This window comes from Trematomus bernacchii, unplaced genomic scaffold (genome assembly GCF_902827165.1).
Source record: "Trematomus bernacchii unplaced genomic scaffold, fTreBer1.1, whole genome shotgun sequence".
NCBI classification, from domain to species: Eukaryota; Metazoa; Chordata; class Actinopteri; order Perciformes; family Nototheniidae; genus Trematomus; species Trematomus bernacchii.
This window is the reverse complement of record NW_022987611.1, coordinates 970,528-985,788: the sequence shown is the minus strand read 5'-3', so window position 1 is coordinate 985,788 and position 15,261 is coordinate 970,528. Positions and strand designations below refer to the sequence as shown.

Below are 15,261 nucleotides of genomic sequence, written 5' to 3'. Positions count from 1 at the left end.
AATCCAAACATCTTTAGAATATGATCACAACCAATAATTTAAACTTGTTTATTTTATAAACTCCTCTCTCTTATCTTATGTTACCTAGTTAGCATTTTTTCTTTTTATTTATGCATATTTTACTAATCACTCCCTTTTTTAACTGTCCTATAGTACACATTGTACATTGATTTACTACTTTATTTTTTACAACTATATTAAATAGATAAAGGTGTGCATTGGAAATATTTGTTTACATAGATGACCAAACAATGTGAGACTCACTGAGATAACTTAGACTAAAGTTAACTATCCAATCACTCAGAGTCCCTTACATCGCCTGAGCTGTAGTTATCAGCCTCTCAGTCTGACAGGAGAGGACTCTCCCTCCAGCTTGTTGTAGAAACAGCTTCTAATATCCGTTAGCTCTGAGCTAGCACCAGATGCTCTCTCTCTCGTGCTCTCCCTCTCTAATAATATTAATAATCAATTTTATTTATAAGCGCACTTTTCATTTGCGTAAACAAAACTCAAAGTGCTACAGAGTAAAAAGGGTGAAACAAAACAACAAAAATTAAAACAAATAAAACAACAGAATAAAAGCAGTGACATTCATGCCGGCATGGCAAAATGTGGGTTTTTTAAAAAACTAGTAAAAGGCTATTCTAAAAAGATGCGTTTTAGGCCTTTTAAAAGCATCCACAGTCTGTGGTGTCCTCAGCTGGTTTGGGAGGGCATTCCACAGTCTCGGAGCAGCGGAGCAGAAGGCTCGGTCTCCCATGGTTTTCAGGTTCGTCCTGGGGGGAAGGAGGAGGTTTGCCTTTTGTGATCGTAGGTTCCTCGTGGAGGTTTGTGGGGTGAGCAATTCATTGATGTAGGAGGGAGCATTTCCATGTATGCACTGATGAGTGAAGAGGGTGATGTTGTAGTCAATCCTGAGTGAGACCGGGAGCCAGTGCAGTGATTTGAGGATGGGTGTCATGTGTTCATACTTCCTTACTCTCATCAGGATCCTAGCAGTGCTGTTCTGTATTGCAGCTTCTGGATGTTCTTCCTAGGAATCCCGATCAGAAGTGCGTTACAGTCAGTGGCGGGCCGTCAGGGCCCTCTAGGCCCTCTGTGAGGGCCTAAGATATTCTAAAAAATAATATTTAAAAAATATATTTTTTTTTTAAATATATATTTTTTTAATATTATTTTTGTTATATTTTTCATTAGTTTTACCGAAAAAAAACTTGATTTAATTGTATTTAAAATAACATTTCCAAAGAAATAAATCCTTTGAATCTGCCTGTTCAGTCTCTGTTGAATGTGAAGGGTTACATGAAAGAAGCTCGTCTGGCCCTCTCTGCGATTCACAGAGGGCCAGCTATAGTAACTGAACGAGAGAGTAATGTCAAATGACAGTACAATTGACCAATCATATCTTCCCTCTAAATGGGTGGGTTTTATTATAGCGGACTTTATGACAAGTTCCGCCCGCTGTGAAACTTTTCTTGTTTCCATAGCAACAACAACTGTCAACAGCGTGAACTCGCCTTCAAAATAAAAGCATGCCAAATTACACTTAAGACATACAACTGCAACGAAAGTAACAAACACAATGCAATATCATTTTCAATGTCAAAGAACACAAATGGGGCTCCCAGGTGTTGTTTTGTGTGGTAGAGGGTCGCTGTCATTGATGCGTTTTGCACCCTGGGCCGTTGTTTTGATATTCCGCTGAAGTATACGCTGTGACGTAATAACTATTTTTTTTTCTTTTTTTCGAGGGAATTGGTGGGGGTCAGAGGGCCTAGGTATAAAGCTCACGGCTCGCCACTGGTTACAGTAGTCCAGCCTGGAGGAGACAAAGGCGTGGACAAGCTTTTCAGCATCTGGCAGACTGAGTGTGGGGCGGAGTTTAGCAATATTTCTGAGGTGGTAGAAGGAGGTCTTGCATGTTTGTTTGATGTGGGCCTAAAAGGTCAACACCCAGATTGGAGTGTGAACGGACCTGATGTGGAGTGCCAACTAGGATAGCTTCAGTCTTGGAGCTGTTTAACTGAAGGAAGTTGTGCTTCATCCACACCTTTATCTCCTCCAGGCATGTTGTTATTGTGGATGATGGCAGAGGTGCAGAGGGGGTTGGGTATGCTCTGATGTAGAGCTGTGTGTCATCAGCATAGCAATGGAACGATATTCCATGCCGGCTGATGACACGACCAAGGGGGGACATATATATGGTGAAAAGGGTGGGGCCGAGGACTGATCCTTGGGGGACACCGCAGGTCACAGAGTGTGTTTGTGATTTTGCCGCTCCCAAGGTGATGTGGTCAGTCCTCCCGGTGAGATAAGAGGTGAACAAGTTTAGGGCAGAGTCAGAGAGTCCAATTGTAGAGCGAAGACAATGGAGTAGAATGTCATGGTCGATGGTATGAAATGCTGCAGTTAGATCCAGTAGGATGAGGAAAGATGGAGATCCGGTGTCAGCTGTCATCACTAGGTCATTGGTCACCCTGACTAAGGCAGTTTCTGTACTGTGTGGAGAGAGTGAATGGTCTCTACTTTTTTCCTGAATAATGTGATGAAATTATCACACTGCTCCTCTGTGGTGTCTTTGTGTAGGGGAATCTGAGGTTTGAGGAGATGATTTATGGTGGAAAAAAGTAGCTTGAAGTTGCCAGGGCTATTGTTGATGATAGTGGAGTAGAATTTTGACCGTGTGTCTCTGAGGGACTTTGCGTAGGCCTTTTGGTGGTCCCGGTATGCCTGTCTGTGAACAGAGAGTTTTCCTTTTTCCATTTTCCTCAGCTCGCAGGTGTACCAGGGGGCGTGGAGATCCAGGAGACTGCTCAGAGATGTATTGTAAAAGTCCACAGATTCATTGACTGATGTAGGAGTTATTGTGGAGAGATGCTGGAGATCCGAGGTCATGGTGTCCGGGTTGATGTTTTTCAGATTTCTGTAACGGATTTGACGCTTGGGTTTGGTGTGGGGTAGCAGCAGTGGCAGCTCCATTGAGATGGCCTTTTGATCCGACACACCTAGATCGTAAACTGATAGTTTACTAATGGGGGCAGAGTTTGTGATTACAAGGTCCAGTGTGTGTCCCCTAGTGTGTGTGGGGACATCAACATGTTGTGTTAGGTTGAGGTAGTCCAGAAGGTGTAGGAATTTGGCTGCATAGTGACAGGAGGGGGTGTCAACGTGAATATTTATGTCTCCTAGTATTATAATGTTGGCAGAGGTAGCGCAGAGTGTACTGAGAAGGTTGTGCATCGATGAAAGCAGAGTTGGGTTTGGGTGGCCGGTAGATGAGAAGTATTGTCAGTAGGAGGGGGGGTTTACATTTAAAGGTCACCTATCATGCAATATTTAGGCAATAGCATAGGTCTCAGATATATAAAAATGTATAAAAAACATGTCTATGAAGTGTTTTGCTCAAAATACCAAACAGATCACCCATTCTAGCCATGCCTCATATCCCTCTATTTCACTTCCTGTTAATAAAGTGCTGATTCGGGGTATAAAGCTTTACAAAAAAGAGGGGGCAGAGCTTATGCCTGCTCATGCGGGACCGGCAGATACTGTCTAAAATAAATGCTGCGGTGATGAAACGCCAAAACCACATCAAGGATTATTTCTGAAACATTATGGAGCTCAAAGGCTTTCTCTCTTGCCGGTTTACCACCAGGTGAGTTCCTTTTTATTTCCTGCTTCTTCACACATGTGCTTTCTGCAGTACTGGTTAGCTCTGAGTGTTAGCGATGCTTGCTAATGTAAACAAAGGCCATATTACGTCCAAAACACGTCGGGCACTGATTCTGATAGCAACTTTCTGATAGGGCCGTGGGTCCACCACTTGGGTGCCATCCAATATGACGTAAATAACGTCATATCGGATGGCAAATCTAGATCAGCTCGTTGTAGCCTTATTTTTCAGAGATTTGCGCACGGAGGAAAAGAGAGAGGGTTTTATTTTCTGACACTTTGTGAGTTCCCTGACATGCCGGGGACACATATTTATGTATAAAAGACATAAAAAAGTGCATTTTGCCAAGGTCCCCTTTAAAGCTCCCATGTCATGCTTTTCCGGTTATTACCCGTCCCCTTGTGTGTTATGAAGGTTTTTATGCGTGTAAACGGTGTGCAGAGTCAAAACCCTCAAAGTACACCCTGTAGCGAGTAAAACTCTAACACAGAAAATACCTCCCCAAAACGCCTCGTTGGAGATACGTCACTGCCCATTTGAGTCTTCCATTAGTTCCGGGTACGGCATGATGTCATGCGGTACCCGGAACGAAATGGACCAATCCCGAAGAGCTATGGCCACACCCAGCGGCGCTGGCCGCACCCTCTGCCAGCCTAACATTTACTGTTGGAAGCGCTGGTTCAGTTCACAATCGATCCAGTCATACCGATGCCAAGGACCTGTTTCCTGAAATGTGAGGAGAAATCTGAGCTGTTTGTCCTACCGACGGAAGAACCACGACGAAGTCAGTGGTTGAAATTTCTGTTTAACACTGTTCCTTCAGAGGTTCGAAGAACGTTACTGTGTGCCCGGCATTTCACAGACGAAAGCTTCCAAAACATTGCCCAGTTTGAGGCCGGATATGCACAGCATTTGAAACTGAAGGACGATGCTATGCCTAGTTTGTTTGGACCGTTTGGAGCAGGAGAAGATTCGGGTACACAACCTGTAAGTTTGCATTTATTTGTGTATTTATCAAACAAGGTATCTACCACGACTGTTTAAATGTGTAAACCGGACTGCTAAGTCATTGACATAGTGCTAACTGGGCTAACTAAGTTGCTAGCGTTTCCATATATCAACTCCAATATCAGTAGATCGCCTTACATACATGTATCTCATAGCTGGATAATGTCTGCATTCACACACGAAATAATCATAGACCGTATACTCCTTGTGTCTTCTCTGTTCCTTCTTCCTGTGTTTGCCTTCCTGTCGTTAGTTTCCCTGGTGTGTCTGATTGTGTTCACCTGTTGCCCTTGTGTTTCTGCCTCCCTTACCCCAGCTGTGTATTTAGTCTTGTCTTCCCCTGTGTGCCTTGTCGGTTCATTGTTGGTTTTTCCTGTCTCCCTCCATGTCAGTCACGGTCAGTTTTTCGGTAAATGTTTTTTCCTTGTGCTTTCGTTTTGTTTCAAGTCATGTTTTTTGTCATCAGCTTTTGTAATAAAGCTCGTTTTTGTTTATAGACCTTTACCCTTTTTGTAGTCTGCATTTGGGTCCTACCATTTCCACGCTACCCTAACAGAATGAACCGACCAGAATTGGACTCAGCAGATTCAGATTTTTTGTTGCTACAGGCGGAACGTCTTGGGTACTCTCTAGAGTACCTTTTTTATACCTGGTATGACGCCACATCTATACGGGGTAGAGTGGCTGCTTTGAAGGAGGCACGCCAGGAGGTTGCTCGCAAGCCCTGGCTCAGGGGTTTGTTGCCTGAGTGGCTACAACATTTTACATGTGTTCCTGGAAGCTTTTCTCAAGCCTCTAACCCTTTCCTGGGATCCGACTACTGTCCTGTTGGAGGTCCACGGCGTCTCCAAAAGGCCTCTAAGAGACGCAGGGCCAGGATTCCAGCCCGTGCCCCAGCAGCCATGGTTTCAGCCCCAGTTCTGGTCCCAGCAGCCATGGTTCCAGCCCCAGTTCTGGCCCCAGCAGCCATGGTTCCAGCTCCAGATCTGGCCCCAGCAGCCATTGTTCCAGCCCCAGCAGCCATGGTTTCAGCCCCAGTTCTGGCCCCAGCAGCCATGGTTCCGGCCCCAGCAGCCATGGTTCCGGCTTCAGTTTCGGCTCCAGTACTGGCTCCCCGGCCGACGCCAGCCCCCCGGGTTTTGTCAGTGGTCCGGCCGACTCCAGCACCTCGTCTCCTGTTGGCTCTCCGGCCGACGCCAGCCCCCCGTGTCCTGTTGGCTCTACGGCCGACGCCTACCCCATGTCCTGTACCGTTGGAGGTCCAGCCGACACCTGTTTCGTCGGGGGATCTGCTAACCCCATGTCCTGTCCAGTTGGGGGTCCCGCCGACTACTCTTCTGCCGGGGGTCCTGCCAACTCTATGTCCTGTCCCGTTGGGGGTCCCGCCGACTACTCTTCTGCCGGGGGTCCTGTCAACCCTATGTCCTGTCCCGTTAGGGGTCCCGCCGACTACTCTTCTACCGGGGGTCTTGCCAACCCTATGTCCTGTCCCGTTGGGGGTCCCGCCGACTACTCTTCTGCCGGGGGTCCTGCCAATCCTATGTCCTGTGCCGTTGGAGGTCCCGCCGACTACTCTTCTGCCGGGGGTCCTGCCAACCCTATGTCCTGTCCTGTTGGGGGTCCCGCCGACTACTCTTCTGCCGGGGGTCTTGCCAATCCTATGTCCTGTCCCGTTGGGGGTCCCGCCGACTACTCTTCTGCCGGGGGTCCTGCCAACCCTATGTCCTGTGCCGTTGGGTGATCCGCTGAGGGTCCTGCCAACTCCACGTCCAGAATCGTTGGGGGTCCTGCCGACACCTGTTCCGCTGTGGGTCCTGCCAACCCCATGTCCTGTCCCGTTGGGGGTCCCGCCGACTACTGCTCCGCCGGATTTCCTGCCAACACCAGATCCTGTCCTGTTGGGGGTCCCGCCAACACCTGCTCCGCTGGATTTCCTGCCAACACCAGATCCTGTCCTGTTGGGGGTTCCGCCGACACCTGCTCCGCCGGGTTTCCTGCCAACACCAGATCCTGTCCTATTGGGGGTCCCGCCGACACCTGCTCCACCGGGTTTCCTGCCTACACCATATCCTGTCCTGTTGGGGGTCCCGCCGACACCTGTCCCGCCGGGTGTCCTGCCAGCTCCATGTTCTGTTCCGTTGGGGGTCCCGCCGACACCTGTCCCGCCGGGGGTCCTGCCAACTCTGTGTCCTGTCCTGTTGGAGGTCCCGCCGACACCTGTTCCACCGGGGGTCCTGCCAACTCTGTGTCCTGTTCCGTTAGGGGTCCAGTCGACACCAGCCCTTGCTCCATCCGGGGTCCCATTGACACCAGCCCATGTCATGTTCGGGATCCCGTCTACGCCTGTCCCGTCGGCTCCGGTTCCTGTCCGGCCGATACTGGGTCCTGCCCGGCCTCCGGGGTTGTCCCGTCGGCGCCTTCCTGCCCGGCCTCCGGAGCTGTCCCGTCGGCGCTTTCCTGCCCGGCCTCCGGAGCTGTCCCGTCGGCGCCTTCCTGCCCGGCCTCCGGAGCTGTCCTGTCGGCGCCTTCCTGCTCGTCCTCCGGAGTTGTCCCGTCAGCACCTTCCTGCCCGGCCTCTGGAGCTGTCCCGTCGGCGCCTTCCTGCTCGTCCTCCGGAGCTGTCTCGTCGCCGCCTTCTTGTTCGCCCTCGAGCCCGGCCCCCTGAGTTCCCCAGCCGTGGTCTTCGCCCCCGAGCCCGGCCTCCTGACTCTTCTAGCCGCTGCCTTCGCTCTCATGCCCGGGCCCCTGAGTTCGCCCGCTGTGGCCTTCGCCCCTTTTTGGACTCTGCCTTGCCCCCGGGTCGTCCGCCCGAGACCCCTTCCGGGCCCGTCCTCCGGACCCCCTCCACCCACCCTTTTGGCCCTGGTTGTGCGTCCCTCCTCCGGGCCCCCTCCGCCCACCCTTCTAGAGGTTTTGGACTTTTTGGGGTTTTCTTGGGACGTCTGGAATCCGTCCCTTGAGGGGGGGGTTCTGTTACGGTTTTGTATTTATGTTTTCATTTTCCACCTTTGTTTTGAAATGTTTTCCTCCTTGTGTCTTCTCTGTTCCTTCTTCCTGTGTTTGCCTTCCTGTCGTTAGTTTCCCTGGTGTGTCTGATTGTGTTCACCTGTTGCCCTTGTGTTTCTGCCTCCCTTACCCCAGCTGTGTCTTGTCTTGTGATTACCCCTCTCTGTATTTAGTCTTGTCTTCCCCTGTGTGCCTTGTCGGTTCATTGTTGGTTTTTCCTGTCTCCCTCCATGTCAGTCACGGTCAGTTTTTCGGTAAATGTTTTTTCCTTGTGCTTTCGTTTTGTTTCAAGTCATGTTTTTTGTCATCAGCTTTTGTAATAAAGCTCGTTTTTGTTTATAGACCTTTACCCTTTTTTGTAGTCTGCATTTGGGTCCTACCATTTCCACGCTACCCTAACAGAAGTCGGCACACGTGAGGAGCAAAGGTATAACATAACACTGACATTGACTGTATTTTTCATTTGAGATACCTTAGTTGTGCTTTTATTACATGTACAGCACTTTGGCTCGAACAAAAATCGTTTTTAAATGTGCTCTATAAATAAAACTGTATTTGATATTATTGTTTATCACTGAAATACTGTTATGTGGACTACAGGAAATACAGTGCTTTGTGTAGTTCATTCTAAATATTTCATGAATTAATGTCAGATGTACACAAGTTGTTGGCCTTTTAAAATGTATTATATAATGTACAAAGTATTTATGCATTTTTCCCTTTTATTAACAGGCATCCAGGCCACGGTTTCTTTCCAAAGTGTTGGCACTGAAACTTCCACCTACCCAGATTTCCCCTTGGCCTCTACACCAATAAAGGGCCCAGGACTGGGACCTAGGAAGAGACCTCGACTGGAGTTGGAGGAGGAACAAGGAGAGACTTCAACTGAATTTGAAGAGACTCTGGATTCGAGTTACCACCCTGATGATTCTGTACTTGCAGAAGAATCTGACGTATCGTAAGTTTGATATATTGGGTATACATTACTATTACTGTACTTCAGAGTTGAAAAAAAGAATATTGGAAATCTAACATGTATTGTTAATTTTGTTTTGTTACATTAGACTTCAGACACGATCCACGCACAGTGACGCAAAGTACATTGTGTTTGAAAGCTGCCTCGGACAGCTGTTTGAAAAATGTCCGGTGTGTAAGAGAGACTGTGATGTCCAAAGACGAAAACTGGGGACTTTTGTGGCGTTCACACAGCGTTGTCCAAGCTGCAGTTACCTCAGACAATGGGAGAGCCAGCCCGTCGTCGGAAGTACCCCGGTTGGCAACTTACAATTATCCGCTGCTACATACTTCAGTGGTGGTTCCTTCTTCCAACTACAAAAGGTATTTTACCATCTAACATCCATAGCATATTAAAATTGACAGCAGTGGACTTTTTCAAAAACGTTTCCTCTTTTTCTATGTATTCATAGATATGCAGAGCCATGCAGCTGGAGATCTTCCAGTATGAGACCTTCAGGAGGCATGCTAGGAATTACCTGGAGCCTGCTATTATCCACAAGTGGAAGACTGATCAGCTGAAGATTTTCCAGCAACTACACCACCAGGGGGGAAATGTCACAGTTGCAGGAGATATGAGAGCAGACTCTCCAGGTAATCGGAAACAAACAAGACAGTCTAGTGCCAGAGTTACTGGTGTATATTACAATTCATCTAAGTTATCCATTGACATTCTGTTGAAAAGCTTTGAAACCTCCTTTATTATATTATCTTCAGGGCACTCAGCGAAGTTCGGAAGCTACACACTCATGCACCTGGGAAGCAATACCATTGTGGACTTCCAGCTTGTTCAGGTGTGAATCTCTTTCTGGGTGTTATCATTTTATGCTTACTGGCTGTTGATGCATGTTTCAGTGTATTTATGCCCTATTTCTTATTCACCAACAGAGCAATGAAGTAGGTGGTAGTTATCACATGGAAAAGGAGGGACTGAAAAGATGCCTAGATCATCTGGAGTCAAACAATTTGGCGGTTGAGTACATTGTGACTGACCGTCATCCACAAATCCAGAAGTTTCTGAGGGAACGCAACATAGAACAATTCTATGATGTGTGGCACTTTGAAAAAGGTATTTATCCCTATATGTTTGAATGGAAGAATACCAAATCAGAGACACTGTCCTTTGTTCAGATATTCCTTTGTTTTACTATGCAATTTATCCTGAGCTTCTAATCAGCAGCAGACATGACATCATGTCTGGATAGATACATGATTTATATTTCCCCCTACAATTTGTCCCTCTAATCTGGTCTTTCCTCTGTTATTGTAAACTGTCTGCCAGACCACTTGATCACAGCCCCTTTTGTCATTGTAAATTCAATTTCACTCACTACTCTTAGGATAATGTGAGTACTCTTTAGAATGGGAATTTACAGTGATGTGTATATGAATATGTATGGGGGTTTCCTGGGCTGGCTATTAAATGCTTTCAGACAGAAGGGTGTGTCCCTGACCATTGTCAGGCAATTATCATATGGATGTTATGGTTGTAATTAACATGCTGTGCTTACCCTTCTGTCTGCCCCCCACCCTTCTTTCCACCACACCCTTGAATATTGTCCATCACAGCACATCATTACACACTATGACTTGAATATTCACTTGTGCATGTGTTTTCTTTTTATCAGGTTTGTCCAAGAAACTTGGACTGCAAGTTGTTGAAGAGGTGGCTGCACAGCATAAAAAACCATGTATACTGGAGTGCGACGAGCACAACCTCGGGGCCGGAGAAGGTGGCAAGGTGGACGTCAGTCGTCAACCACCTACAAAACATTCACGTGCACGACGACCCCCTATTCCCCAAGTGTGAACATCCTGAAAGAGCCACAACAGATGCAAATAAATGGCTAAAACCTGGTAAGTTCAATATTTATAAAACAATTGGAAATAACAAGTGAGAAATTTAAAAACACTTCACTTCCTTCATAATATCAACAATATTGAATGTAAATATAACATTGTTGTTATGGAAAATGATAGTTGTAATGTTCTAATGGGATGTTGATGTTTTTGTAATTTCACTCAAGATTCAATAACACTCCACAAAGTTGAGAAAATACTCAACAACACGAGAGTTCTCAAAGATGTGAAAAAGCTAAGCCATCACTACCAGACCTCATCGCTGGAGTCGTTCCACAGCTTAATTCTGCGTTTTGCCCCCAAAAATGTGGTTTTCCCCTTCATGGGAATGTTGTGCAGGTAATACACTGTATAATTTATTCTGTAGCATCTTATAACACAGTCACTGTTTAGTGGCATGAGGGTTTTATTCTGTCATAACACAAAGTCTCATTTTATTTAGCTATTCTATAGGTTGTGTCTAGCAGCCATGCATCACAATGAGAATGCTGACCGTGAGCAAGCCACAACAGCTGCAGGACTACCTGTGTACAAATTGGCCTATCCAAAAGCAAGGAGGGGAGAATGTACCGCAAAGCCTGTAAAGAAGGACCCTACATACAGTAAGTTGTCAAATATTTTAGTTTTTATTAAAAACATAACTTACATTTTAAATGATTATTGCACAAAGTACCAATGAACTGGCCAGATATATGGAGAAACGGGATGACTGGAAGCAACGATGGAGGGCTCGTCTGAGGACGACCTAGAGAGATAGCCACACTGAATTATATGTACAATGAAAGAATAAAAGAAAAATACAAATAATAAATTATTATATGAATGTTATATTTTTCAGTGTACGTGGGTGAGCTGATGAGGCTGGTGTTTGAAGAAGTATTTGAGGATCCAACACCCTTTGTGGAGGAGATGAATAAAATCCCCATCCCAAAGGACCTGTCCACTCAATTTGACAGGCCCTCAAAGGAGGAAGTGGTAGCCCGCCATGTCTCACGTTTTAGTCAAGGGGCGGTCGGAAGCCAACATAGTGTCCTGCCAGATCAGGAAACTCCCGGCGTATCCGGCGGACAACACATGACGGGATGACCACTCTGATGCCTCGTCCTAAGAAGCCCCAGCACCAGCTTACAAAGCTGCGATAGGCAAGATGCCGAAAACGCCTATAAGAGGAGGAATGGATGATAAGATATATGTGCTGTCCTGTTTTTCACCCTTACCCTCTGGCTGCTTGAAAAACTGATTTTCCCCACAGGTCCATCTTATCTTATACAGTGTATATATGTATATCAATCATCATTTTGTACATTTCTAGAAATAAAGTTTGATAGAAATACTTGGTAGCCTTTCTTCCCTGAATTATTTGCTCCTAGATAGCATATCATTCATATATATAGCAAACCATGATTTGATTTTTCATCAAATACAGTAGTATATTATAGTTTATTACAGGTAAAAATAACTTACTCTCCTTTTATTCTACGCCTCAAAGGTCCATAATCAAACCTATAAATGTTATGGAGGTTCTGCAGGGTGTATGGATTGAAACAGTTTGGCTCTAGTCCGGGGTGGTCAACCATGCACACAATAGGTTCTGGGACTTGCATCATTCGTGTTGCAACCTATAGGAAGATAAGATTTTGTAACATAACACGTTTAGCAATTAACTCCAAATATGGCGAGGTTTACAAAATAAACATTCAATTACTATAGAATAAATAAAAGGGCATATTGGTCTATTGGTCTATTGACTTGACAAGTATGTAGGCCTATGGTGTATATAATGTTGTGTGCTACTGTTGGTGTTTTTGTTGTATCTGTCACCATACTTGCCAACCTTGAGACCTCGGAAATCGGGAGCATTACTAAAGAGACACGCTACCATGGAAACCAAACAATGGTGTAGCTGTATTAAAGTCCGAGTGGAAACAGTCCAGGGTAAATCTGATTTTGTCAGAAATCGGGAGAAATGCGGGAGAAATATGACCCCGGAAGGAAACCGGGAGAGGGCTATGAAATCGGGAGTCTCCCGCGAAAAGTATGTCTGTTACCTTTCTAATTTCCCTGCAACAGACGTTTTCCACTTCGGTTGGCATGACTGCGCAGTTTCCACAAGTGCACCTATATAACAGCAGTTGTAGGTACAGTTTGGTTAGTCAGCGAAACAAACTTGTTACTGTGATGTAGATAAATGATGCAGTTCTAACATTACATCTGAAATGGAAGAGCTATACAAAATTAAAACTTTCCACTGTGAAACCGCCTGCTCCAGTCTAGTTGGGACGGTGGATCAGGTCCATCACGGTCCGTCTCACTTTCAGGATCGGACTCCGGTTCAAACATGTACGGCTGTACTGACGCCATTTGAAAACTGATGCTCAGAGCCGAAAACACAGTGTTAGACATGGGCGGAGCCTCTCTGGTGGTTGACTAATCAGAACAGAGTGGCCGAGCTGACCAATCGGAGCACACTAGGCTCACAGGGAGGGGGGGGGCAGGAGCACAATCAAGCCGTTTTGCACAGAGAGTGAATACTGCTGAATACACATACTATACAGAGATGCTGTATGCGAAACCAATGTGAGTTTGGAAAATTGCACAGTATAAATCTATTTTAGTATACCTGAATATATAGTATTTCCAAAGCCTGTGACATAAGATTTTCAACTACATAATTACTCTGTAACTATGTCAGATTGACAATAAAGAACCTTGAACCTTGAACCTCAACAATGGAATTATGATCAGTGGAAATGGCCATGACATGGGCCCTTTAAATCCAAGGTATTCAAATGATGATAGTACAGGCAGAGGCAGGGGGGACAGTTCCAATTAATTTCTATGTATTATTGCTAAGCCGCCACCACGACCAGTGCTGCAAGCTTTTTCCAGGTAGCTGTAGCCAGGGGGACAGACTTGATTTAGGGCACAGTAAACCTCTGGCTGTTGCCACGTTTCCGTGAGGCACATAAAGTATATTCCCTTGTCCATGACAAGGTGGTCTTGTATGAATGCCGATTTGTTTGTAAGGGATTGTGAATTACACAGTTCTATTTTGACTGTAGATGAAATGTTTCATCGTTTTCCGCACAGCTCAGTGTGTAGCAGTCTTGCGGTATTTCCTGTGCTATTTACACCGAGAGCGTCAACGCTGTGACGTGCGACAGTGGTCCAGATGGAAGGAATGGATGATACAGGCGGGCACGGTTGGTTGTAATCAAACTTTCTACGAGAGCCTCTGTGGATGTAACGAGGTCGGCGTAGTATTGTGGAGTCTATTTTTATATAACATTAGAAAGACTGATTCTTATTATTACATTATATGCTTATTGTGCTCATGAGATTGCTATGACTATAAAATAAATAGACACAATCACTAATCCCAGGTTATGATGGGTTAGATACCAATGAAGGGAATAGTCAGAAGAAAGTTTTCAGCTTGCAATACTAATGTAGCAAAGCCAGGTGTAGGCCCAGTAAGAAGACAGTGAGTTTCTGAGAGTCTGACCTTGGCCGTGTGGGTAAGCTTCACACCCACGCATAGCTAGGAAGCAGCATTATGAAAGTTTCCCACTATATCTGTAGAAACGTTAGCGAAAACAAATTACTATAATAGAGACAGAGTAGGGAGGGACTTCACCAGCCGGCCGAATGCAGATTTGGAGGATTGTGTTGCCAAGAGACTCTGTCTGAGTCTGTGCACCAACCAAAGAGAACCAAGTCTAAACCGCGGTATCTCTTCATCTAGTCTTGACCAATCATAAATGTACGGGCAACGCCCCTGTGTAAAAATGTATTGTCGCACGAGGTTCGAGGCTCTTTTCCGGAAATAGTGGTTACAGATTACAGCTTTGCTGCCTGTAATTTCTATGACGTGACGGAGTCCTTGGCCAAGTGAATATATATATTTTGCTCTCTTTTAATAAATAGTTGAATTTAGAAGTCGTTTGTCTTTCCTGGAATTTTGAACACAACAGTATTCCAAGTTGTTTTATGGCTGAGATGCACGTTGGGGTTGTGTAGTTGTTGAGACTCAGCAGTTGCGGATGGAATACTTTGACATCATGCCGGTTGCAACATCAACCATAATTGATGTTGCAACTCTCTCTCTGTCTCGCTCGCTCACACAACATGTGCACGTGCCACACACACACAGAGGCTGTATGCTCCTCTGTGACGATGACGGCTTGAGATTAAAAAATAAACTAAGGTAGCTGAGAAATGGGTGTCAAAACTAATCACCAAACATTTAGACAAAGGTTTCACTCCACTCCACCCAATGCAGTTTGGTTTCCGTGCTCACCACTCCACTGAGACAGCTAACTGTGTCTTTGTGGAAAAGGTTAAATCTATGTTGGACACAAACCCATATGTAGGTGCTGTCTTCCTTGATCTCAGGAAGGCTTTTGACACTGTTGACCACCAAGTGCTCCTTACAAAGCTGACTCATTTAAATTTTTCGGCAGATTCAATACAGTGGGTTGAGTCTTACTTATCAAACAGAAAACAGTGTGTTTTGGTCAACGGAGCCAAATCCCCCTTCCTTGTGAACCTTGTTGGGGTTCCACAAGGTTCCATTCTTGGACCATTACTGTTTTCACTGTACATTAATGACTTGCCTAATGTATGTCCTGATTTGAATGTACAAATGTATGCCGATGATGCGGTCATCTTTGTACAGGGGAAAAATACTGAAATAATCA

General features: G+C 45.6%; 1 protein-coding gene across 1 annotated transcript; it reads left to right on the top strand.

Annotated features, from left to right (window-relative positions):
* The first annotated feature begins 10,093 nt into the window (after window positions 1-10,093).
* Window positions 10,094-13,663, top strand: LOC117483625. The gene is made up of 6 exons (XM_034132002.1): window positions 10,094-10,159; window positions 10,330-10,558; window positions 10,729-10,900; window positions 11,015-11,163; window positions 11,400-11,617; window positions 13,652-13,663. Exons 1-6 carry the CDS (start codon window positions 10,094-10,096, stop codon window positions 13,661-13,663), a joined length of 846 nt encoding a protein of 281 aa, XP_033987893.1.
* The last annotated feature ends 1,598 nt before the right edge of the window (window positions 13,664-15,261 follow it).